At 45.1% G+C, this 26,218-nt stretch overlaps 1 protein-coding gene across 5 annotated transcripts in view; it reads right to left on the bottom strand.

Moving 5' to 3' along the window:
* Nucleotides 1–26,218, bottom strand: part of CRYBG1 (crystallin beta-gamma domain containing 1) — a 901,344-nt gene that overhangs the window by 35,415 nt on the left and 839,711 nt on the right. For all 5 annotated transcript variants that reach the window (XM_085611232.1, XM_085611231.1, XM_085611233.1 and 2 more), the window contains one exon: nucleotides 16,144–16,273. In XM_085611232.1, the coding sequence (XP_085467358.1) occupies nucleotides 16,144–16,273 (130 nt within the window). The remainder of the gene's footprint in view (nucleotides 1–16,143; nucleotides 16,274–26,218) is intronic.

The raw sequence follows: 26,218 nt of genomic DNA on the forward strand, positions 1-26,218 counted from the left end.
CTGATAGAATAGCGTTATACTCAGACGACGTCCTCTTGACGGCACTTGACAGGATGGGGCCACGGCTTCTGCAGATAACGCGGATCTTTGGGGAAACGTCGGGTCTATATATGAATCCCAGCAAATCCACACTGTGGGTGTTGGGAGGCCAGACAGGGGTGGGCCCGTGGGCGACCAAGGTCCAGTCGGCTGCAAGTGGCTTGAAATATTTGGGGGTGGTACTGTCGGATGTACCAGCGGTGGCATGGGAGCGTAATTTGACACCTGTGTGGGATCGCGTTCTGGCGGACCTTAAGTCCTGGTCCCGCATGCCCCTGACACTGTTTGGTCGATCTGCAATCTTCAAGATGGTGGCGCTCCCCCGACTTCTCTATCAGATACAGAATCACCCATAGCCGATTCCGCCTCGATGGTTCCGGGAGGTGAATTCTTTATTGGAACAGTTTCTATGGGAAGGGGAGGCAGTGCTAGTGGCCATACGAATATGCTTCTTATCTACCTATAGTGGGGGACTGGCATTCCCGGACCTCTTCTCGTATTATCAGGCCTCGCACCTGCTGGTCCTTAACGAGTGGTGGTATGGGGAGAGGGGGGACCCGGCGTACGCCCTGGAACGTTATCTCATGGGGAACCACACCCGCATACAATTTTATACTCGGCACGGCTGCAGAGTGCGCTGCCATCAGCCACTCGAGTGGTGTTCATGGTTTGGAGGCAGGCGCTGCGGCGCATGGGCTGGTGGAAAGTCCTGACCCGTGAGACTCCTTTGTGGGATAATGGGCGTTTGCCCCAATTGGCGGCTCTTCCGGTGTTTCGGGGATGGGATGCCATCGGTATTTCCACCCTGGGTGATGTCCTGAGGGGCACGACTCTGAAATCCTTTTGTGATCTTCAGGAGGAGTTCGATATGCCTCAGGCTCAATTTTATCGTTATCTGCAGCTGCGCCATGCGTTGTCCCCTAGTCTGCAGGGCCTGGAGTCCATACCCGAATTTAGCCCTGTTAAAGCGAAGGTTTTTATGGGGGTCTTACTAGACAAAAAGATTTCGCGTATCTATCGGTCCCTGGTCATACACTGCTCCCCTACACTACAGTAACTCCGGGGGGACTGGGAGGCAGATGTGGATGGGCTGGAGGAGGAGGATTGGACGGAGGCCCTGGCAGCCCCGCGGGTGGCGGCCATAGCAATATGCTTACGTCTAGTCCAATTCAAATACCTACACAGAGTTTATTTCACCAGGACACGATTGTGGCGGGCGGGGATGATCGCATCCCCGGACTGTCTTCGCTGTGGACGGGCGGAGGGTACATTTATACACACAGTTTGGCAATGCACGGCGTTAGACCGCTTCTGGAGGGGGGTCTTCGCCTGTCTTTCAGAGGTTCTGGGATGGGAGCTTATCCGAACACCAAAGCTGGCGCTGCTACATGTTATGGTGGGGGTACATGTATATAAACGACACCTCCTGCTCCTGGACCTAACTTTGGCGAAACGAGATATTGCCAAGGCCTGGAAGGTGACGAGGGCTCCCTCCGTGGCAACCTGGAAAAATGGCCTAGACTTCTGCATGGGTCTGAAGCAGCCCAACTTTGTGGCCAGGGGGTGCTCGCGCAAACACTATAAAATATGGAAGAGATGGGCGGAGTACCGGGGCCTCTGGCTGGAACCTCCAGTAATGGAGGAGCCTTCGATATCGGTTTAAGTCCGGGATCCAGCATAGGGGGAGGAGAGGGTAGGAGCAGGGAGGTTTGGCGAGCCTGGGTTAGGACCTGTGGATTGTTTCTTTGATGCTGCAGTTGGGGGGGTATTGACCATTGCAAACTTTGGGGGGAGTGGGTGGAGGGAGTTGGGGGTGTAGTGCAAAATCATCAAATGCTACTATGTTTTGTATTGTTGTTCATGGAGGGGGGGGGGGGGTCGTTTGCTGTAATGCTTGTCTTTGGTTTGCTTTGGCAGATGACTCTGGAGTGCAGAGCCCTGCGCAATATATGCAAATTGACCAATAAAATATGTCTAAAAACAAAAAAAATTGACATCATCCTGCCTGAGAATTGAATAGGTATTTTATTACATTCCTTCACAGATTTCATTTTGCCCCTGCAGCAGACCTGAAAGCTGTGACAACTTACTTAAAGATCATACCAGATCTAGAAGATAGAGTAGCAACATTAGATCGAAGTCAGTGCACTTTTTATACTAATCCCCAGATGCTAATTGGAAATTCACAGACTTTCTGATGTGTAGGGTATTAGTGAAAAAAACAAAGGAAGGAACATAACTATTTCTGACTCTGATCTGTATGTCAAAAAAATCAGCTTTAGGCTTCTGCAATGATTTTTAAATTGTTGGTTCCTTCAGGAAAAGTGTCTTTTGATTGAACTCTGTGACGGATATTTCTGCACAAAACTCTCCAATAAAAGTATGCAAGTAATAATCTCTCTTTAACGTGGAGGTAACTTATCCATAAGTTTATGACAAAAACTAAAGGACCTGCTATCATAAAGAAAAAACAAACAAGAATTGACATCAGATTGTTTGGCTCATGAGTCAGAGTCAGATTTTAAATGTAGAATCATCAATTCAACAGGTCTAGAAGATCAAATAAATGTACAGCCACGTGGAGCACAGTGGGCACACTAACCGCCACAATGTAAAGGGAAAGTTAAATAGGCCCCCTATTGGAAAACCATTAAAAAAAAATATATATAATATGTTGGAGACTTGTGGGTTCATCTGCCGATTTGTTGTCATCCCTTTTTAATAGTGGTGAATAAGAAACCATTTGCTGACTCTTAAAAGTCGGAATAAAAGTACAGTTTTTAACTCACTCAGGTCAGATCACTTCCAACTAGGGAGCAATAGAAGAGTAAAAAAAATAATTTAAAAAAAGGAGAGAGTCTTAGCCTATAAGCATGACTACTGGGCAAAGGACAGGGAATCTGAGGGAATGGGGACTAGGCAAAGGGTGTGGTCAGAAGCCACATCCTCTGACAAGAAGGTTATTGAACTGTGGTATGGGAATTAGCACATGGATGAATGCCCTGCCCTATGTGACTACTGGGCATAGCTGTAGATCATTCTCAAAGGGTTCAGAGTACAGGGGCCATTTTCTTTGCCTGTCAGTACATTGAATGAAGTATTGGGCACAGTGTGTGGATACATGTACAATCACAAGAATGCATGTTCTGACAATTCATCATGTTCGAAAGTCAAGCAAATGCTTGCTGGAGATGGCAGCTAGATTTGCGCAGCTAGCAGTGGTCTGATAGACAGAGGACAGAGGGCCTTCCAGAAACATATACCCTGTCTCCATCAGTGGTTAACAGGGGTAGGTGTCCTCACACAATACTCTTATGTAATGTCACAGGTTCCACATACATGGATTCTATGATCTGTATGCTGTACTAGCTGGGTAGGGCTGCAAGATGCCCTATGGGTACTGTTACGAGGGCATCAAAAAAGACTGAGTATGGTAGGTTGGGTTCAGTGGCATAGCTACACCTTTTGCCACCTGTGGAGGTAACTGCTTTTGCTGCCTGACAGCGGCGGGCATCGGTAAGGGGGGTGGGGCGGGGGCTGTTGGCGATTCCTATGTTCGCCACTCCGCAACGAACGCAGCTAATGCAAATGAGGGAATCACTTTGCCTCTGCGCCCACACACTATTATGGATGCGAATGCAGAGGTAAACATGCCCTTAGGAGGCGCACTGAGAGTACGTAACAAAGAAGTGGGCCACAATCAGTGCGCCCTCTGAGGGCAGCCCTCTGAAGGAGGGAAATTGAGTCACATGGATCCCCACCAGATATTACCCTGCAGACGAGTGCAGTCACTCACTGTACCTGTCTGTAGGGGGATCTCTTGCCTTCCTTTCAAAAGCCAGCGGCTGCACTGTGAAATATGGTGTGGCTTGTAAGTAGCAGCTTCATCTTTCACTGAATGCCCTGCTCCTAGGGCAAAACACAATTGATGGACGGAATAAAGAACAAATCAAAACATTCACCCCCAGTCATGGTCCCAGGATGCTTATTTCCGGTCCAGAGAAGACCAGGCTTGGCAGTTCAGGCTGGACTGTTGCCATGAGGCACAGGGTCAAGACAGATTTGCATATGGCTGGGTCTGAACTGGGGTGGCGAAGGGAGCTAAATAATGATGATGGATTAAACCCAGATCTGTGACTGGGGGGTGAGTGTCTGAAATGTTTCAGCGCTCCGTCCATCATCTCCTTGTGTTTGCTTTGTTTACCCCTAGGGCAGGCGCGAGTTCATCGCTGCGCGGGGCAGCACATTTATGAATTTAAGGTGCTCTATCCTGGTCTGCATCGGTGGTGCAAACTGGCACAGTGCACCCTATGTATAACACAGGCCCAGGTCTGTACCATCCAGTGACTTAAGTAATTATTTTTTTCTAGCCAGCATGCACCACTGGTGCTGAGTTTTCATCTTCGTTATATTGAACTATACCTGGAAACACACAGCCTCATTTGAAAGAGGGTAGCCATAAAAAAAAAAAAGAAAGGAATCCCCTTCTGCATCTAGAACAGTATAACAGCCCTGTTAAGTGTAAGCCAGGCAGCCAACATACAACACTATAGAAAGACTATGTATGTGGGCACTCAACAATGTAACCCCACTTTGGCGGTACCTTTACAGCGACCACACATGAGGACAACTATTCTGCCAACCGTGATGGGTAATGGCAGATATTCTGCCAGGCACTTTTAACCTCAAAAACCTCCCCCAATGCCACAGGCAGTGGCTTTGGTGGCAAAAACATTTGCTGAGCTGGCAGAGAGATTACAACATGAGAGATTTGGGACAAACGCCTTTGCCGAGGAGAGAAACCTCTAAATCAGTCTAATAGTCCTTCCCTTCCTTCTATGCTAATAATGGTGTAGCTTATCCTATCATCTAACACTTCTTACATTTTTTTTAGCTTGTGCAGACTTGCAGGTTAACATTCCTCTGTGGTAGTCCAAATGGGCAAAAAGTCAAATATATTTTTGATGGTATAACGCAATCAACTTGTTTGTTCACAACCAGTAAGCCCAGACCCAAGAAAATAGACCTGTACATAAACTGCATGGGTCTCAGAAAACAGAAAAACAAGAAAAGACAAGAGAGAAGGAAAAAAGAAACAGAAGCAAATCCAACCAGCCAGTGTAAAAGTAAAACGTTGCAACATCAATCGCATGCAAATCTAAGCAAAAAAGAATGCTACACATTTTTGCTTACTCTGGCACCAAAAAATTAAAGCACAAAGGGAAAAAGATATAATACAGCTAAACCAAGTACAGCCTACTTAAAATCAACTTTAAAGTACTTTGGCAGGCAAAATTGCTCGGGGTGGGGATTATATAGTGCACCAAATGAGAATGCTTCAGGTTCCTAAGAACATTTTCTTCTTTGAAACCTGTAACAGCTGGATAGGCAAGAATCCACTACTGAGCTTGCTACCATTTTTTTTGTTTGTTTTACCTTTCTTCCTTTTGATCTTGTGCACTTCTTGTTATTCTCAGCCCTTTCACAGGATTTAGCTCAAACCTGAATGACCATGTAACGACTCATGGCAAACATAACTAAGGTCTGGGAGACTGCCTGGAGCCAGCATAGCATTAGGTTTGTCAAATTCATAACCTCAGAATTAAAATTCATGTGTGAGAAAATATTGACATGTGTATAAGCTGAGCAGTAGCGCTTCATGTTTGGGAGTTCATGACTACGGCAGTAATCTGCAAACTGGATTTGTCTATGCCTGATCTGCCTCAATTGACTACGAAACAGACTGTCACTTGCAGATTCACTCTTATGACGCAGGATGATTGTGCAAATGAATTAAGGACTCAACAGATGGCAGCAGAAGGATTATGTTATTTTCCCTGTAAGCATCTGTTCATGGCATGTAGTGCTGTAGATTCACATGCTCTGCATACTCCTGCCATCTAGTGTTGGGTTCGGAGTTGTACAAGTTGTTTTTCTTCGAAGAAGTTTTTTGAGTCACAAGGAACAGGGCCTCCTCCTCTTGGTGATAATGTGCGTGGGCATCAACACCTTTGTTAGATTGTTTTCCCGCGGGCAGGTGAGAAAAGAGTAAGGAATGCGTCAGAAATGTGATATCCATGATAAATGCAAATATAATGTAACTACAATGGCCACAGGCGTCCAGTGAGGAGGGTGGGCGCATGTGCATCTACAGCACTACATGCCACAAACAGATGCTTACAGGGTAAGTAACATAATCAGTTTGATGGCATGTGTGGCTGTAGATACACATGCTCTGCATAGACTGTAAGCAGTCCCTCCTGAGAAGCAGTGGCTAGCCTGTGTGAGTTGCAGTAGTTTGAAAAAGGGTACATAGCACTGCCTGACTTTGTTTGGCGAGCTAAAACATCCACACAATACTGCTTGGTGAATGTATGTGGTATAGACCATGTAGCTGCCTTACAGATGTCAGCTATAGGAATATTTCAGAGAAAAGCCATAGTGGCTCCCTTTTTATGAGTACAGTGTGCTCTGTGAGTAATAGGTCAATGTCTTTTGGCTTAATGCAGCAAATTTGAATTCATTTGGCTATCCATCTGGCTATGCCTGATTTGGATATGGGGTTGCATTTATGAGATGGAGAGAAAGCTACAAAGGTTGCTTTGTTTTTCTGAAAACTTTAGTTCTATGTATAACATGAGTGCTCTTTTAATGTCTAGGGTGTGAAGAGTCCTTTCCGCAAACAGAATCTGGGTGTGGGGACAAAACTGGGAGCTCAATGGCCTGATTGAGGTGAAACTGTGAGATTACCTTCGGTGGGAATTTAGGATTGCTATGAAGAACCAGTTTGTTTCTATTAATTTTGGAAAAAGGGTTCTTCTAAGGTTAAAGCCTGGAGCTCACTAACACGCCTAAGTGAGGTAATGGCAGCTAAGAATGACGATTCCCATTAAAGAAATTGAAATGGGCATGAGTGAAGAGGCTCAAAAGGGAGACCCATGAGTCTAGTAAGAACAATGTTGAGGTGCTGGAGGAACCCAAGGAGGAATGACTCATAAGACCTTCCATGAATGCCTTCATGACTGGGATTTCGAAATAGTGAAGAGATGTTTTCTATTTAGGAGATAGGCAGCCATTGCACCAAGGTGTAACCTAATGGAAGTGTAGGCTAAATTAGCCTTTTGTAAACGAAGTAGGTAGCAGATAAGTCTAACATCGTGGCTTTCATAGGATCATTTTGTTGGAGTTAGAAGTAGCAAACAAAACGCTTCCATTTTGCAGCATAACAGGCTCTTACTGGGTCTGCGTGCTTGCTTGAGAATGTTCATACATTCTTGAAGTAAGTTAAGATAGCCAAACTCTATGACCTCAGGAATCAAACTGCTAGGTTTGTCCTTGATTCTGAGTGAGAAGATCCGACCTGTTAGGGAAATCCTTGTGTCGAATCACTGAGAGATCTAGTAGTGTTGTGAACCAGGGCTGACGCACCCAAGTGGGAGCTACAAGATCATGGTGAGAGAAGTTTGCCTAACCGGAAATGAAATGAGAGGGAGAAGTGGAAAAGTGTAGGCAAATATCCCTGACCAACTCATCCATAGTGTGTTGCCCCTGAATAGTGGGTGTGGATACCTGGAGGCGAAGTCTTAGCATTTTGTGCTTTCGGCTGTGGAGATCAGGTCAATTTGAGGAAACCCCCCATTTTTGAAAGTAGGGAAAAAGCACTTGTGGGTTGAGTTCCCACTCATGGGTATGTTGCTGCATCCTACTGAGTTGGTCTGCAAAACTGTTTAGCCCGGAAGATATTCTGCCAACAGATGAACGTGATGTTGAAGAGCCCAGTTCAATTTGGTCTGAGACAGGCGTGAAAGTTGAGAAGACTGTCTTTCCCCCCGTTTCTGTAGATATTACATGGCTGTTATATTGTCCATGCAAACTAGGACAACCTTGTCTTATAGGGTTGGAAGGAAAGCTTTTAGTGTTAGGATGACTGCCTGAAGCTCCACGTACTTGATGTGTAGGGACTAATGTCTGGCATCCCACCGACCTTGTACTGTGAATTTTTGTAGATGGACATCCCAACAAGTCTCTGATGTGTCTGTGGTGAGAGCAAGGTGAGGAACAGGGTCCAGAAAAGGATGCCACTAGAACAGGTTGTTTGTGTTCCACCATTGCAGAGATGGGGAGTGGGGCAGTCTATCAACACTAGATCTTTGAGGTGACCCTGTGATTGAGACCACTGGTGAGCTAGACATTGCTGTAGGGGACACATGTGTAGCCTTACTTCGGAAACTATGACAATGCAAAAGGCCATCATTCCTAGCAGACACATTACAGTCCCTACTGTGAGAGTTTTGCTTGGTTGAAACTGTGGTAGAGTTACCTGAAAGTTCTGAACTCAAGCAGGATTGGGACAAGCTAATCCTAACTGTGTGTTGAGGACTGCTCCTAAGTAAGGTTTAATTTGAAGAGGTTGAAGGTGAGACTTGGGGATACTTATAGTTAAACCTAGTCTGTGAAGTAGATCCACTGTCAATTGAGTGTCCTGTTGACACTGTAGGTGGGTACTGGCTTTGATAAGCCAGTCGGCCAGGTATGGGAATATGTGAACGTTTGGTCTTCGCAGATGTGCTGCGATCACTGCCCAACATTTTGTGAAAACTCGAGGTGCTGTAATCAACTTGAATGGAAGAACCTTGAATTGGTAGTGTTTGCTGCTATGACAAATCTGAGGTATTTGCAGTGGTCAGGGTATAAGAAGCAGGCTGGTATTAACACCCTTAGCAGCCGTATCCGCTGTGTCTGGTGTGCATCAGATGGATTTGTTGTTAATAGACTGACCCACCGTAAGAGTTCCTCCATCTAATCTCAATGGGCTCTATCTATCATAGCAGGCCCAAAGGGCTTGTGAATAGGCAATATGCCAATGATTAGCTGACTGTGCTTTGACCCTTTTCCCAGCTGCATCTATGCGCTTACTTTCCTTCTGAGGAGATGGAGTATCCCCAGTAGCCGGGCTGTTAGCCCTCTTACGAGCAGTAGTTGCAACGATGGAGTAAGGTGGAACTTGACTCCTGATAAAGAGTGGGTCAGAAGGAGCTGCCTTATATTTTTTGTCCATCCATGGGATGATTTGGGCACGGACTGGCTCTCTAAAAATATCCTCAACGTGTCTCCTCATGCCGGGAAGCATAGGCTAATACTGGGTGTCCCTGCGTGTGGAAGAGAGGGTGTCAAACAAAAAGCACTATTCTAGGGACTCTGTGCAGCTCGGCCCTATGGAAAGCTGATGCTCTAGCAATAACTTGCTGAAAAGAAGTGGCATCTTCTGGTTAGGAGGGGCGAGCGGGATAGAGATCCGGATTATTGGGGGTAATGAGATCAGTGTTGCATGCATCCCATAGGTCAGGAGACCCTACTGGCCATTGTATCTCCCCATCATCTGTACCTGGTGACCCTGGAGGTGAAGCATCAAGTGGGTTAGGAGGTGAAGATGTAGGCGGGGTGGTGGTGATGGAGGTGCAGACCGGTGTGTAGGACTGGTGGCATTACCTTTCCTCTTCCCTTTTTAGGAACAGGACTGTCCACCAGTGCCTCTTGGAAGGTTAGCCTCCTCTTTGGTGGTGGAGAAGCAAGTATCCACCCTGTACCTTCTTGGATTTTAATTCTTTGGTGAATGCCCATTTTTTCGCGAATGGGCTCGACCGGAGACATGGAAGACGATAAAGGTTTAGAGGCTTTCGACTCTAATTTTCAGTACCGAAGCTTTTGGTGAGGAAATAGGTTTTTTTGTTCGACACCAAGGTTGATTGGGTCGGCTGCCAGCACTATCCAGAAGATCAGGCTGCATTCTCTTGGTCCAAAGAAATTGATGTTGAAGGCTTGCCATCAATTTTTGGTCGCGGCCCATAGGGCGGGGCATCTTTTGGTTCCAACCATGGCCAGAAGGCAGTGGTGATCTGGCAACCTCTAAGAGCGGGAAGGTCGAATGTTTTAAGGTCTGCTTGAGTATTGGAGCGTGGTGTGGGGCCACAGTGCTCATGCGCTTGCCGGGTGGAAGGCTACGCATCTTCATATCCACCTCCATGTTGGAGCTTTCCTCAGGGGAGAAACCCCCCCTCCCCCCCTTCATTTTCTGCAGCTGGCTCCTCCCGGGAATGCTCCTTGACGAAAATGTGGGGAGTGTCATCTCCGCTTCTGTGAGACATTTCCAACCGACGAGCCCTTCGATCCCATAGAGTTTTCTTGGACCGAAATGACTTGCACGTGTTGCATTCGGCTTCATGATGGTCAGGCAAAAGGCACAATTGCACACAAGGTGTTGATCGGTTTGCGGGTATTTTGAGTGGCAACGTGGGCAAAATCTGAAGGGTATTCGTTCAATCAGAAAGGCATTTTCGATGGAAGCGAGTGTACGCGGGAGTAGGCCCAAGATGGGCATCGCCCCAAAGGGTGGTCAGTTGAAGGCCGAACCAACGAAATTCAAGAGCAGTGCAGAAGTGAAAAAGCACAATCCAAAACAATACTGTTAAAGACAGTTAAGAACTGAAGAATCGTACCGAATGGAGTCGAAACAGAGCAGAGGCACACACCTCTGAACCAGACAGCAGAGAGAAAACAATTTAACAAAGGAGTCGAGGCCCATGCACATTATCACTCTGCCTCTTGACTCAAAAAATTTCTTTGAAGAAAAACAACATATACAACTCCAAACCCAACACTAGATGGCAGGAGTATGCAGAGCATGTGTATCTACAGCCACGCATGACATCGAACTGCAAGTTTCTAAATAAAGCCATGCATGGTCAGTCAAGGCCACCAGCAGAAATATTCCGCACCTTCATGATGCAAGGACTAAACTGTTTGACAATCGCATGGAATACTAATAGCAGACAAGAAACAGAGGAGAATAAATAAAAATAAAAACAAATTTAAATGTGAAATTTTATCTAATGCAGAAGGAGGGACTTGCGAGAAAAAAAGGACAATTTCCATAACTAACGAACAATAAAGTAACTTGGGTCAAATATACTAAGTATTTTTGCAATCGTAAATGGCCTGATTCTGCTTGCAAAAATACCTTATCACGTGAACAAACATTAAATTGTGATTCTGAAATATGTTCCTGTGTCCCTTCTAAACACCAAAACGGAATAGTATGCATTCATGTTTTGCGACCTAATTCTGATTGCAAAACATTACCAATTACAAGCATGTAGAGGTAACCTATTCGCAAATGGGAAGGAGTCCCCCGAGGACCCTTACTGAATGGAAAAAAAAAAGGTTATTAAAGAGGAAGCAGTAGTCTACTGTCTTCTTAACCCCTTCCATGCGGGGCGGATTCCCCGGCTGTGCTGACCGTTACCTGCGCGGGCGTGGTCATGACGGAACGGTTCCGTCATGAGCGTCGAAGGGGTTAAACAAACAACAAAAACAAAACAAACAAAAAACAAATAAAGAAAGGGAAACAGACTGCGTCAAGTAAAAAAACAAAGTCTGCATTATTAAAAAGCAATTACAGAACGGTGGTCTATTGACCTAAGCAGGCTACCATCCCGGTGAGGGTGCAATTCCTAGTGGGTCACAAATTGCAACCTACTGCATTAATATTCATTGAGGTAGGTTGATTTACGACCTCTAGGAATCGCTAATTTAAAATTAAAACTTTCATACATCCGGAATAGCGATTTCCTAATTGTGTGAAAATTACAATTTGGAAATCACTATTCCCAATCTTAGTACATCTGGCCCCTTGTTTTTTCATTAAAGTATTAATGAAAAAGAAAACATTTGAAGAGCAATCAATAAAACAGAGAGGGGCGAGAAAGCAGATCAGTTCATCATGGAACTACTAGGTAGAAAAACAAAATCAGGTGGTTGTGTATAGGTGACTAAAAGACTTGGATCTAGATTTACGTACATTGGATTCATTCAAAGTGATTTCAATCTGTGCACTGACTTTTAGCAAATCGAACAGTATTTTGCAAATCGACCTATGTACTAATACAAGAGGATCTCTTTGCACATCTCTTCTAGCTATTGTAAACTTACTCCGAGCTGAACAATCAGCCTTGGGCTATAAAATCAACTTCGTCAAATCCGAGGTATTCAATCTGACATTAGAAACATATGAGGGCACTAGACTGTTCCCTTTCAGGTGGAATAAATCTTCCATTAAATACTTGGGAGTTTGGCTCGCAGAGACTGTGAGAGAACACTTTGACGCCAACTACCCTTCCCTGTTAACGGCAATCTTCACTCCTGGGGCAATTTGATGCTCTCCAGGCTGGGCAGTATTAATGCTATAAAAATGAACATCCTACCACAACTTCTTTATCTTTTTCAAGCCCCCCGCTATGGCTTGACCCCTCCTATCTATGGCACATCCAACATTGGCTTATGTCTTGAGTTTGGAGAGGAGGTGCCCCAAAGATCTCTCAGAAACTAGTGGGGAAAAAAGAGGCTTGGCAGTTCTCAAAATCCTTCATTCTGATGCAGCATCACAACTGCAAGTAATGGAACCGTCCACATTGGGTTCGGAATACGAAAGACGTGGAATGGACCATGTCGTAGTGCAGAGACCTCTCTGGGATCTGGTATGGCTTAACAGGTGCCATTGACCCTCTAACTCTTATCCGAGTATCTGTTCATGCCTTATACACCCATCCACAGAAACCCAGCGTTTACTCCAGCCCGGAGGGGGTGGGGGGGGAGGGCTTACACGCATAGAGGTAGGAAGGCTGTAAGATGATCTCTGACATGTATGAGGCCGCAACCTTCAAGACGTTTCTGCAATGCAAAGGATCATTTAGCCTACAGGAGCCCTGAGACTCTGCTATGCCCAGATTCAGCACTTGGTAACGCACCCTACAATCCAAGCTGGAGTCTGCAAGGCCAAGACGTCTTTTGAAACTCTGTTCCCTAAACTGAAAGGTATCCAAGGCACAATATTGAGCTTCTACACACTCCTACCAACATATGGCACTGCACAGATATTATGACACTCCACAGAATTGGTGTCACAACAAGGAATGGGAACACGCTGTAGAGTAGAGGCCAAATGGTGAGACAGATACAGGGACATACATTCCTCAACCACCTCCATCAAAGGATGGGAATACACTACAAGGCTTGGTATGGATGGCCTTACACCACCCACAAACCATCTCTTGTACCACAATGCATCCCCAAGATGTTGGAGATGGTGTGGGGCACAAGAGGCAACACTGCATATATGGCGGGGGTTCCCAGTGATCTGACACTTCTGGGAGGAAATCTCTAAGTTATTACAAAAAGCATTGAACTATACACTCCCAGCTACTCCAAAGGTGATGCTTCTGGGCCTCAAACCCCAGCTCTTACGAATGATATGATGAGTGGCAGATGTGCCTCCAATACCTTGGAGACGTGAACCTTGGAGACGTGAAACTGACAACAGCCCACAATTGGAAACAGGACTGCCGGCGCACTCACAATGGTATCACAGATTGCAGAATCTCCTTGCCATGGAGCAACTGATGAGTAACATGCACGGAACACAGCTACGTTTTGAAGTGAAATGGAAACCACTGTACATCCAGCTGAGTAAGGGTCCTGGTCCTTTGATTGAAAATGATGGCTGAATATTATTTGCTTGTACTTACTGATAACTCTGTTGTTATTGTCACCAAATATGTTCCAGAGCGTGTTCTTTTTTTCTTTTCCTGCTCCTCTTAATGGGTTTAGCGGGGGGAAGGGTTTAGCCTTCTGCAGTTGGGGGAAGCAGAAGGGAGGGGGAGGTAATTGGTGTGTATACTGACCAAGACCTGATGTGACCAGATAGACTTCTAATCAATCAATCAATCAAGCCATTTATAAAGCGCACTACTCACCCGGAGGGTCTCAAGGCGCTGGGGGGGGGGGGGGGAGGGTGCCGCTACTGCTCGAACAGCCAGGTCTTGAGCTTCTTCCTGAAGGAGAGGTGGTCTTGGGTCAGGCGCAGGTCGGGAGGGAGGGAGTTCCAGGACTTGGCGGCCAGGTAGGAGAAGGACCTTCCTCCTGTTGTCGCTCTTCGGATGCGGGGGACGGCGGCGAGGGCGTGGCTGGCTGATCGGAGATGGCGTTTGGGAGCGTAGAAGTTGAGGCGGTTGTTGAGGTAGCTCGGGCCTTGGTCGTGTAGGGCTTTGTGTGCGTGGGTGAGGAGGCGGAAGGTGATTCTCTTGTTGACGGGGAGCCAGTGCAGGTCTCTCAGATGTCCGGAGATGTGGCTGCTTCGGGGGATGTCGAGGATGAGTCTGGCTGAGGCGTTCTGTATCCGCTGGAGTCTCTTCTGGAGCTTGGCGGTGGTTCCGGCGTAGAGGGCGTTGCCGTAGTCCAGTCGGCTGGTGACAAGGGCCTGGGTGACCGTCTTCCTGGTCTCTGTGGGGATCCACCGGAAGATCTTCCGTAGCATGCGCAGGATGTTGAAACAGGACGAGGAGACGGCGTTGACTTGTCTGGTCATGGAGAGGGAGGAGTCCAGGATGAAGCCCAGGTTTCGTGCGTGGTCTGTCGGTTTGGGTGCGGTGCCCAGGGCGGGGGGCCACCAGGAGTCGTCCCAGGCGGAGGGCGAGGAGCCCAGGATGAGGACTTCCGTCTTGTCTGAGTTCAGTTTCAGGCGGCTGGTCATCATCCACTCGGCTACGTCTTTCATCCCTTCGTGGAGGTTGGCTTTGGCGGTGGCGGGGTCGTTGGTCAGGGAGAGGATCAGCTGTGTGTCGTCGGCGTAGGAGATGATGTTGAGGTTGTGTTGGCGTGCGATGGCCGCAAGGGGGCTCATGTAGACGTTGAAGAGGGTGGGGCTGAGTGAGGATCCTTGGGGGACGCCGCAGATGACTTCGGTGGCCTCTGACTTGTACGGTGGTAGGCGGACTCTCTGTGTCCTTCCGTCGAGGAAGGAGATGATCCATTCCAGTGCCTTCTCCTGGATTCCGACGTTGCTGAGGCGCTGCACTAGGGTGCGGTGGCAGACAGTGTCGAATGCCGCGGAGAGGTCTAGGAGGATGAGGGCCGCTGTTTCTCCGTTGTCCAGCAGGGCTCGGATGTCATCGGTGGCAGCGATGAGGGCGGTCTCGGTGCTGTGGTTGGCTCGGAAGCCAGACTGTGAAGGGTCGAGGGATCCATTCGTCTCGAGGAAGGCGGCCAGCTGCTTGTTGACGGTCTTCTCGATGACTTTGGCTGGAAACGGGAGGAGCGAGATGGGGCGGTAATTCTTGAGTTCGGTGGGGTCCGCTGTTGGTTTCTTTAGTAGAGCGCTGAGTTCGGCGTGCTTCCAGCTCTCAGGGAAGGTGGCCGTGTCGAAGGAGGTGTTGATGATGTCTCGCAGGTGGGGTGCGATGACAGCGTCGGCCTTGTTGAATACGTGGTGAGGGCAGGGGTCGGTCGGAGATCCGGAGTGGATAGAGTTCATCGTGTGGATGGTGTCTTCTGTGTTGATCGGGGTCCAGGCGCTGAGGGTGGTGGTGGGGGGCGTTGGTGCGGTCGTGGGGGGCGTTGTTTGTGGGGTGAAGCTGTTGTGTATGTCAGCGATCTTGTTGTGGAAGTAGGAGGCGAGGGAGTTGCAGAGGTCTTGCGATGGGGTGATGTCGTTGTTTCCGGCGTTGGGGTTGGAGAGCTCTTTCACGATGTTGAAGAGTTCCTTGCAGTTGTGTGCGTTGTTGTCCAGCCGGTCCTTGAATGCAGTTTTCTTGGTGGCGTGGATTAGTTGATGGTGCTTCCGGGTGGCGAGCTTGAGGGTGGTCATGTTGTCCGGTGTTGGCTCCCTTCTCCAGGCTTTCTCGAGGGCTCGGCAGTTCTAATGAGATTGTATTAATGAGCTCTCTGTAACCGTCGCTCTCGCATGATGTGTATGCTGTATGTGGTACCAAAAAGCTGTCATTTTTGTATGAATGTTCGTATTGCACCTGAAAATACTAATAAAAAAAGCACAACAAAAAATAACTTTAAGCGTACTTCCACAAAGATATTATAACATTATCCTCAATTGAAAAACAAAATAAAAAAACAAACCTGCAGCACTGACAGTGCCCAAAAATGCCAATTATAGAGATCTCTCCCAACATCCTACTGAACAATGTCCCAAAGTCAGGAAGCGGATTACATTTGTAGTACTGTTTTGAACATTTTTAGTATTTCAAATACTATACTCACGTAGTCGATGATGTGCAGTGATCTAAAGCTTGTGTTTTCTTGGCATCCCATTGAACATAAATCTGGATATGTTCCTTCTTCTAAAACATACTGGTGTCCATTGAAATCCACGCCATCAAATGCTACCCACCTGCATGAATGGTAGAACATAAATGAAAGCATACTATCAGCAACACTGTAAAGATTAACTCAAACTATTGCTCAAATCAAATCTTCTTTTAACATTTTGATTTGTTTCACCCAAAAAATATATCAACCATGAAACCCAGAATGATCGCAATAACTTTGGAGTTAAACCACTGTCCACGGCTGTAATTTATGCTTTTTGAAACAGCGTAGAACTCCTACTAGAAAACGTAGAACATGGTTTACTGTGTAAGTGCACCACTTCGGAGTACTTTAAAAACACACTTAAAAGGTGTTTCTTTTACATCAGGCTTCAAATCAATGTTACAAATTTTGTTTTAGAAGAAGGCAACAATGAATTGCAAAAATCCATTTCAGACAGATCAAACTATTTGTAGAGACCATGAAATAACACAATGAATCGAAGTTGGAACCTTTGCATTGCTGCTTTCCGAGACAAGCACTCTTCCCTGAAGAGCAAACCACATACACACACAGCAAATATATTCTACGGTGTAGGTTCTGAAAATCAGCTATATTCCAAATTCTAAGTCAACACGAAATGCTGTCTGTTGTAGACCTTAGCAAACATTAAACTTGGCAAGAACCTGCTTTGTTTTTAGTCTTCTTAAATCTAAGGGGTCATGCTTTCAACATAAATATGGGCGTTATTTGCTAGCTTAAGTCTTAGAGCGAGCAGTCATGATGAACTAAGCAACAAAAACTTTGGTTTCTGCACCCCAATTAAGAAGCATTGTTAGTGAAAACAACCCTCCAGTTTGTGGAATGCCTGTCCAGGCCACAGCCAGTTTGTAGTACAGAAACAGCCACACCATTGGTAGTTGACAACACATACCGCGTTATGGACAATCCTGGTGCATGCCTCAAAGTCGTACTCAAGATATCAACACCCTTTGACACAAATTTACTGAAAACCCCCCACCCCCTCAACAATCTAACAAAGCATAGGTTGCACTTGCTTTATCAGTTCACCATTTTTTTTTTTTTAGTACACAGCAAGCTAAAACGTATAACTCGTCATCCGCTCCAATACTTTGATGAGTCCCACCCATGCTTCTAGGTGCCATGAAGGATAGTCTGGGCATAAGCCATCACCAATACATTCAGAATACCCATCTGTAATTCCCATTTATAACGGATTAGAACTACCCAAAACTGAATCCACAAAACACAGAATTTCTTATCCGGTCTGCATTCACATTCCAACTCTTGGTTAGAAATGTCCAACAGCAATAGAGCTGTATGGGTAGCCCTCAATACCAATGCTAGCCACAAGGATGGGCGGAGTTCACTTCCCCACCAGAAGACACAATAGGATACAAATTTAAGGATAGGCAAAGAGACTCCAACTCTATATACCTGAATGTGGGGATCAGAATGTGAGTGCCTCTATGCCCTCACAACACAGCTAAAGAAAAGTACCTTATAACTTTGTGGGTCTAGCTTACATAACAGTGCTTTCAAATAGTATGTGCAGAAAAAAAGGACTCATAACCAAATACTGAATCCATTCTTTGGAAGATAGTACAGTTTGTTACAAGGTATGCAGATATAAACAACATCTGCTAGATAATAGGAGCCCTTTGTAGGTGGAGAAAAGGTCCTTGTCACTTGAAAAAAGTGACCAGAGGAAAATATGGGCCCTGTGAACACACATATCTAGGGAATTCATGCATACACTCATCCACCCTGGCCTAATGACAACTGACCAGGGATATGTGAATAAATGACCTTTTGCTCACACTGAAGTTATTGTGGGGCTCTCCTGAACTCAGCAAAAGGTCTGACTCCCACTGACACCTGTGCAACCCGGATTTAGCTAGAAACTGGTCCACGTCAGCAGCTTTGATATTGTTTGCGAGGTTCCTAACATGGACCGATACCTCGAGGTTCCCTGTGACATATACGTTTGTGGTATATCACTACAGGGTTAGCAAAACACAGAGGCTGAGACGCTGCGCTTCCGGAAATGCTGTTCCGAATTCCTTATCAAACTAGGTACTTTCTGCTTTTCTTTTTTCTCGTTAAAAACAGGGAGTGGAGATGCAGGTATCTTGGAATATTATCTGGATTTACGTATCCCTTTGTGGACACAAAACTAATTAAACCTCAATGGTAAACTAGCTTCTTGGAAGAAAAACTACTGCTTCACGTTTTTCTCTCTAGAAAGGAGGCAGGTTCGTATTCAATAAAAAAAAAGTTGAAAAAAGTACAACCTGAGATCTCTGCCACCAACAGAACATACACTTCCGACTTGTGTTATTCACCAATATTCCCTGTAGTAAGCCTGTGTCTGGAAGCAGAGGTCTATTGGCATTTACGGCATGCTTCTATTTCCGCTGTGCAGAGTTCTCCACGTTTGGACAGTGCTGCAAGGGAAGTTACTGCAGACCTTTGCTGGGGTAAATCTCTGACCCTTTCCAGGGTGGAAAGGGGTCAGAAAAGAGTTTGGAAATGCTGACGGCCTATTTAAGGACGTTCCCAAACATCCAGGGCAAGGGTATCCCTTAGAAAGCCCACTTCCCACCCCTGGGTGAAGTGTGATTTTTGAGTGCCATTTTGTCCATGCCTGTGATGGAGAAATTCACTCTTTTAAATGAGTTCATGTCTGCCAGAAATCCCATTGCGAACTCCTGGCAGGCAGATAAAAGGTAGATTTAGATGATTTGGCTGCCTAAAAATAAAGCAAGCCTTCCAGTTAAAAAAAACAACAAAACGACCCCCACACCCCACCACAGGAGTGGGACCTGGTGATCTCAACAATATTCTTACGGTTTCCAACTAAACGATCCTTTTAAACATCCCTGAAAGCAGTGTAGAGGCTGCACTTAAACTTTACATAACTAGGAATGACCTCAAGGATGCGTTTCAACCTGGCTTCAGCATTCAGTGCAGGGTACAACAGAGTAACAGCTATTCTAAAACAAACATTTGCAAAGCAATAGGTCTTGCATTCACACAAATTTGAGCTATTGGTATTGTAAGTGACAAAGCCTTTTATTTATGTTTTGGGTTTTAAAACATAAATAAAAGGCATTGTCATTTTCAATACAAATAGCTTAAACTCTCACAAATGCGAGACCTATTGCATTGCAATATAGGGGCTTCTCGACCGCTCGTTAGATTGTAAATATCAGAGGAAGAGACCGGCCTGCGACGTCTTCAAAGTAGTGATAAATAGTGCTGTGAAGAAGATGTGTAAGTGTTGTAAATTACACAGACAAAAGGTGAGAAGTTAGAGTTACATATGATCCGATCTATAAACACTAACAAAGTGCTCCAGCACCTTTCGCTTTGTGATTACACGGTCGACGCTCAGGAGGAAGAGCGGGGGGGGGGGGGGGTAGCGTTTATTTCCTGTGATTTGAGTGTGCAGTGTGGCATTGCTATCTTTGGCCAAGTAAAAAACACTCCAGCTGTAGTAGGGCCCTGGCTTCACCTCCTGGTGCAGGGCGGGCTGTGCTGTAAGGCAGGCATGTAGGGAGGGATGGTCTTGGCTGCAGCTCCAGCCTCGTACAGTGCCCCTGCTATTACTAGTGAGCGAGAGGCGCTGAGGTGGTGGTATTGGAGGTGGTGGTATTGGTGTTGGCATTGGTGGTGGTGTTATTGGATGTGACGGTGGTGGTATTGGTGGTGGTGGTAGTGGTATTGGTGGTGGTGGTACTGGTATTGGTAGCATTGGTGGTGGTGGTACTGGTATTGGTGGTACTGGTATTGGTGGTGGTGATATTGGTATTGGTGGAGGTGGTGATATTGGTGGTGGTAGTGGTATTGGTTGTGGTGATAGTGGTATTGGTGGTGTTGATGGTGGTGGTGTTGGTGGTATTGGTGGTGGTGGTACAGGTGGTGGCGGTGGTGGTTTGGTGGAAGTGGTGGTATTGATGGTGGTGATGGTGGTATTGGCGGTGGTGATGGTGGTATTGGTGGTGGTGGTATTGATGGTGGTGGTGTTGTTAATAAAACAGGCTTTTGAAAACAACCCATCAGGTGGCTTTAGTACAGATGACATGTAACAAAGATGTGCTGTTGTCAGCTTTAGCCCATTAGCACATGATTATGTGCTATCTGGAATTCACATGACGTAATTCGCTAATCATTTCTAAATCCATTTTACTGCGGGGGGTTGAAACAGATACGAGATAATGCCAGGTTAAAGTGATTGAAAGCAGGCGCCCGTGTTAGGGTGCGGCCATGCTGCTTAAAAAAACGTACGCGGTTTCAGCTGAGGCAGCGGATGTCCGGCCTGCAGTAAGTGAAACTCAAAGTAAATAGTGCCTACAGACTAAAGACCAGGTCCCGTGTAACAACTGAAGTAAAAGGGCCAGTCACCGTGGAAGGGTACTTTGAAACTTCGTGAAAATGTGCAGAGACAAGACAAATGCTATTTGCATTGGCCAGTGGTTGTTGACTTTTTGACTTATGTGGGTACAAAGCGAATCACTATGGGAAGGCAAGGACCCCAGGCTAACCAATTTCTATGATTTGAACCTCAAAATATAAGGAAAACTACAGAATACATAAATACACAAATCATGAAATATTTTCCTTAATTCACACACACAAAAATAAAATGGGACGGTATCAGCTTTTCAAAATGTAGTTTTATTTCTAAAGGACAAAGCGATATGCTGAGCATATCACTGACTTTTTCGTTCTGAAAGCATTCTTTTTGTCAGCACATAAAAGTGCTTCTTTGAACCCATGGATTGTCCATACCTCTAGTTGCAATACTTGAGCTGCTCCCAAAAATCCAGGTAAGGGTACCAACTACATTTTTAACCCCAGGAATGTCAAATTCCTTCATATTTACATAGAGTTTTAAAATTGCAAATTTTCATTTCTGTATTTTATGCATATACACTTTATTAATCTACTAATGTTATCAAATTTTGTAAATAACTGCAAACCCCATCAGTAGGCGTCATAGACCCCTGGGGGACCATGGACAACAAGTTAAGGACCCCTTGTATAGACCTTGACAGAGGTCAACAAAACAGAATTACATTTTTATACATTAACATGAAAATAGGAAACATTTCATAAAACTTAAATACAGAGCACAAAGAAACAAGCATTAAAAATGCAATAGGTCTCGCCTTTCATTAAGTTAAAGCCATTTGCTTTGCTATACAATACCATTAGCAAAGCAAATGGCTTTAACTTAATCAAAGGCGAGACCTATTGCATTTTCAATGCTTGACGGTGGGGGAGGGGTACTCGTGCCAGCCTTTCAAGATGGGAAGAGTGCCGGGTGGAACCGTTTTGCTGAAGGTTGGGGGTGGGGATCAGAGCATTTCATACCCAAGGGTGGAGTGTTATTACAGCCAGCCCCGCACTACACAGTCAGGGCTGTTACCTTTTCACTTCGGGCATTGGCGTAGTTGTGGTTGGTACAGTCCTGCGCTTTAGGGTTGCAACATCGAAGCACTGGGAATCGGAGGAGTGGCATGACACAAGGCATCACCAGGAATGCAGGATTGTTACTGCCCAGTACTTAGAGCAGGCGGGGTAGTGGGTTGTCAGCCCAGAAATCAAGGATGGGGTGGAGGGTTCGTTGCTATTGATCTGGTCTTTACCACTGGCGGGACCCGTCGAGTGCTGCCAATGCACTGGTACTATGACATCGCAATTGTTAGCACAGTACGAGAGCGGTTACTACAACCCCCATATGGCTGGGGATGACCGCTGCCTGACACGGCACCACAGCACGACAGCCGTCTGCTCCTCCAATGGCGAATGACCCTATAATCAGCACCCCACAATGATTCCAACATTCTGTGCTGCCCCCTTAAACAGATGCCTCCTCACCTCTGAAACAGTCTCTCAACAGCCCCCCCCCAAATATTAGCACCCCACATCTAACTTTTCACCCACCCTTCCAAGATTCACCAATCACACAAAGAATTCGCTGCAGCCCTAATAGCAGCCACGGAAGGCAGTACTTCGGGCACCCCCACATTCCATCGAGCTGAGCACCACAGCCCCCTTTTCAGAAAGACATTCACCTAGGGATAGAATAAACCCTGCCACCACCCCCTTTCCAAAGGAACACCCCAGAAATCTCACGGGAATCTACAATAAAAACACACAAAGGGCATCCGTGAGCAGAATAGGAAGGAGCGGTCTGTAGGGGCAGAACGATGACTTTCTGGCCATGCAGCCCTTTAAAGATCGAGGTGGGGGTGGGGAACCCCTTTTTGAAAGATGTCTAAGCATTTCTGGGCAGTTGTCTTTAACATATTTTTGGCAAGGTGGGTGCGATAAAAGCATATTTTAATCAGCCCGAACGAAAAGAATCAAGCGCTGTGGAACAGCAACACAGTATGTCAAATGGAAAACGACAAAAGTACCAAACTGTAGGATCGGCTGTGCCCACTGTTAGTTTAAAAAATTGCACAGAGAAGCCCATAACTGCCTGCCTAAGAGAGCCGGACCCCGATGGGAGCCTGCGAACACAAGGCACACCCAGCCTCGCGGAAGGGGCAGAGAGCACTTGCTGGGTGTTGCCTCAAGGAGGAACAAGTGAATTTAAACAATACGGTTAAATGGTGCGACGGAGGCTAACGTCTTAATAACATTAAACAGCAGCAGATTAAAAAAAAGATAAGCAAAGATGATCAATTTGTTCTAGGTTATTGTTCTTAAGAATATATTTCACACTAGACACGTTTGCGATGTTTTAAATTATGCACGATAACGAGAATGTCACGTTCGTCCTCGAAATACCGTCGCCGCATGCCTCAAATTTCGATAGGAATTACAATCCGATAAAAACAATAAACAAGACGCGCCAGAGAAATGAAAGGCACGTCAGCCATAGTGGCAGATAAACGTGGTAATAGCAAAAGAAAAGTGCTTAGCGGCTAATTACTGTCTCCCTTCGCAAGTAAATGATCCAATCCCGGTGGGCGGGGCCAAAAGCGGACACAGTGACAACTAGGAGGGATTAAAAGGCCTCCGGTGCAATCATTACACTGTGTTGTGCATAATAAATGACGCAAAACGACGCGCACAAATAAAAAGCGCAGGCGGAGCAGAGACACGATTTCTGGAACCGTATTGTTTCCAAGAAGCCCTCGCATGGCGAGAGCAGCGCCTACTCGCTGCTAACGCCAGGCGAGACCTAAAAAGATATTATGTAATAAATACAAATTAAGAAACTTGAATACTTACAAATTCATAAAAGACCTGTTTGTTGGGGGAGAAGGTGAAAGTGCCCAGATTTCACTCAGATAATTTACTGCCCATTTCATGAAGCTAGGAAGTAGGAACGTGCATTGCTGTGTAGTTCTAAGCCTTGGCAGACAAAGAGAATATTGTCCAAATTCTGCATGCCTACATTCAAAGAAGGCATTTCCACTGGTCAACGGTTTGACCTTTCCTGGATCCAGTCACTGTTTGTGTCGGTAAACAGTGTGTTCCTAGTAAGAATATAGTTCTTCTGAGCTAATGTTGAAGCGAAAAACCAAGATAGGGTTGCAACTTACTTATTAAAAAGGATCTAACTATAAAAGTATATTGTTTTAAACTGCGCTATCCAATTTGTAACAGGGTAGGGAAGCTACTTTTTTCAACTTGAATTTTGATTGGCTGTGTCACTAGACTTTTTAATTTTCCATAATGAACACAAAATTGATAGTGCATGTTTACAATTCTTATAAAAACACTAATTGCACCATTGTTTGATACCATATCAATTTTTAAGTGCCATCTAAACATAAGTGGCTATGGCCAGATCTGCGGGAGTGCCTGCTGGGGAACTGGGAATTGACTGGACTCCTGCATCTTAAGATCTGGGTTCACATGACCAAATCCAGATCCCAGGTTAAAACATAGCCTAAATTCACAGAACAGTATTTCCAACAGAAGCAGTGTGTGCAGAAGTGTGTGAAGTTGCAGAAGAACAGCCATCAGTGAAAATGCTTTGGGGTGCTGCAAAGCCACGAGAGGATGGGGAGGGCAAGAGCACTCCAGTGGAAGCTGGGACACAAAAACTGTGTATACACTGGTGTCATCTTGGCAGAATTTTGTTATATAGCTTGTTGGTATCTTGTTATACTTGTTACAAAAAGCATGTATAATATTGGTCGAAGTAAGCATTTCTTAGGGTAAACCTGTGCAGCAAAAATATTTCCTCTCAGTCTTTTTCAAGCCATCCGATATGAACAAAAGTTACTGTAAGTAAACTGTGGTTCTCCAGTATTGGGATATCTTTCATAGATTCACATGCTTGAATCAGAGTAGAAAGCAGTAATTCCATAATAATGCTTGTGAGATCATCAAAGAAAATATATATATATATATATATATATATATATATATATATATATATATATATATATATATATATATATATATATATGGAACAGAAACTTCTCTCAGGCTTCACCCCGAGTCCCAGGGTTCGTCGCAGCAAAGGAAAGCACGGCACCACAGAGAGTTCACCTTAAGTATTTATTCAATCAAAATCTTCAAGGACACGCAAAAAAGGACGGTCGACGCGTTTCGGCACTCAGCCTTCAACTGGACCATAGAGTCCTAATGTCCAGAATGTCTCTTTTAAAGCAACATTTTCAAATTAAGTAGTAAAAACTGAAGACATACTAGACATGCATCGCAAAGTCAATCGAAATATCTAAATTACAAGTAAATAAAATTATAAATCAATTTAGAATCACAGTAGTTCAAGCCACCATGGTGGTTATTTGTTGAAATGAATAAAGTTTTACAAAATTCATTACAATTAATCTCAGGGAGTTGTAAATTGATGAATGACAATCAAGGTAAAGTACCATTGGAGGTAGACATTTACATCAAGTATGTAAATTCATGAATAAAGTACGCATTGTTGTCAAAGTTCATTACGTTCCCAATCTTGAATCAAGAAGAGATTATACTGAATTAATTTAAGGTAAGTTTCATATGCCAACAAAAAGTAGATGGTTTTGGAAGAGATGCAATGAGAATAATGGACAACTGACAATTATTGATCAAGCGTGGAAATATGTACAAGTGCAAAAAGGCAAAAAAGAGACCAAGGAGAGACTGAAAAATGCCCCACATGAATTATCAGTTTGAGAGCCATTAAAGGTGCACATATAACTCAGCATCCAAGTTATGTCCCAATGGGTTTTCAGTACCCATTAGTAGTATCATTCTTGACTCTGCTCTTCTCAAGGCAAGCATGCGATTTCCACCCCTTTCCTTCAACTTGACAATTTTGATGCCAGAATATTTAAGCTGACTGTTATCACCCGAGTGGAAGTCATAGAAATGTTTTGCCATAGGGTATGTAAAGTCCTTATTCTTGATCGCACGCAGATGCTGTAGGATGCGAAGTTTGAGTTTATTGATCGTGCTACCTATATAATATTTCTGGCAAGGGCATTCCAGTCTGTAGACTACGTATTTTGATTCACAAGTGATATGGTCTTTGATCATTTCATAATGGCCATTCTGTAGTTGATAAGAAGTGATGTTCTTGCCATGTTCACATGCCTTGCATTTTGGGCATTTCCAAAATCCAGGTGTGGTTAACCAGGACTTGGTGATTGGTAATTTAACTTCAAAGTGGCTTTGTGTTAGTATATCTCCCAAAGAGGCTGTCTTCCGATAGGTAATTCTGGGTGTGGGAGGCAAGATTTTCTTTAAGGTTTCATCAAGCAGTAATACTCCCCAATGTTTAGAGATCATTTTTTGTAGTGCATTGCTTTGATTGTTAAAATCAATAATGAGTCTCGTGATATTAGCAGTATCATCTTTGTGCCGACCCACTTGGAGTAATTCTGCTCTATTTTTGTTCTGGACTCTATTTACTGCTGTTTGAATCACTTCCAGGGGGTAACCACGTTGTAAGAAACGTTGACTCATCTCCTCAATTTGTAGATTGAAGTCTGACATCTCTGAGCAATTTCTTCTGGCTCTCAAC

Source organism: Triturus cristatus, chromosome 6 (assembly GCF_964204655.1).
Source record: "Triturus cristatus chromosome 6, aTriCri1.1, whole genome shotgun sequence".
In the NCBI taxonomy this organism is placed as follows: Eukaryota; Metazoa; Chordata; class Amphibia; order Caudata; family Salamandridae; genus Triturus; species Triturus cristatus.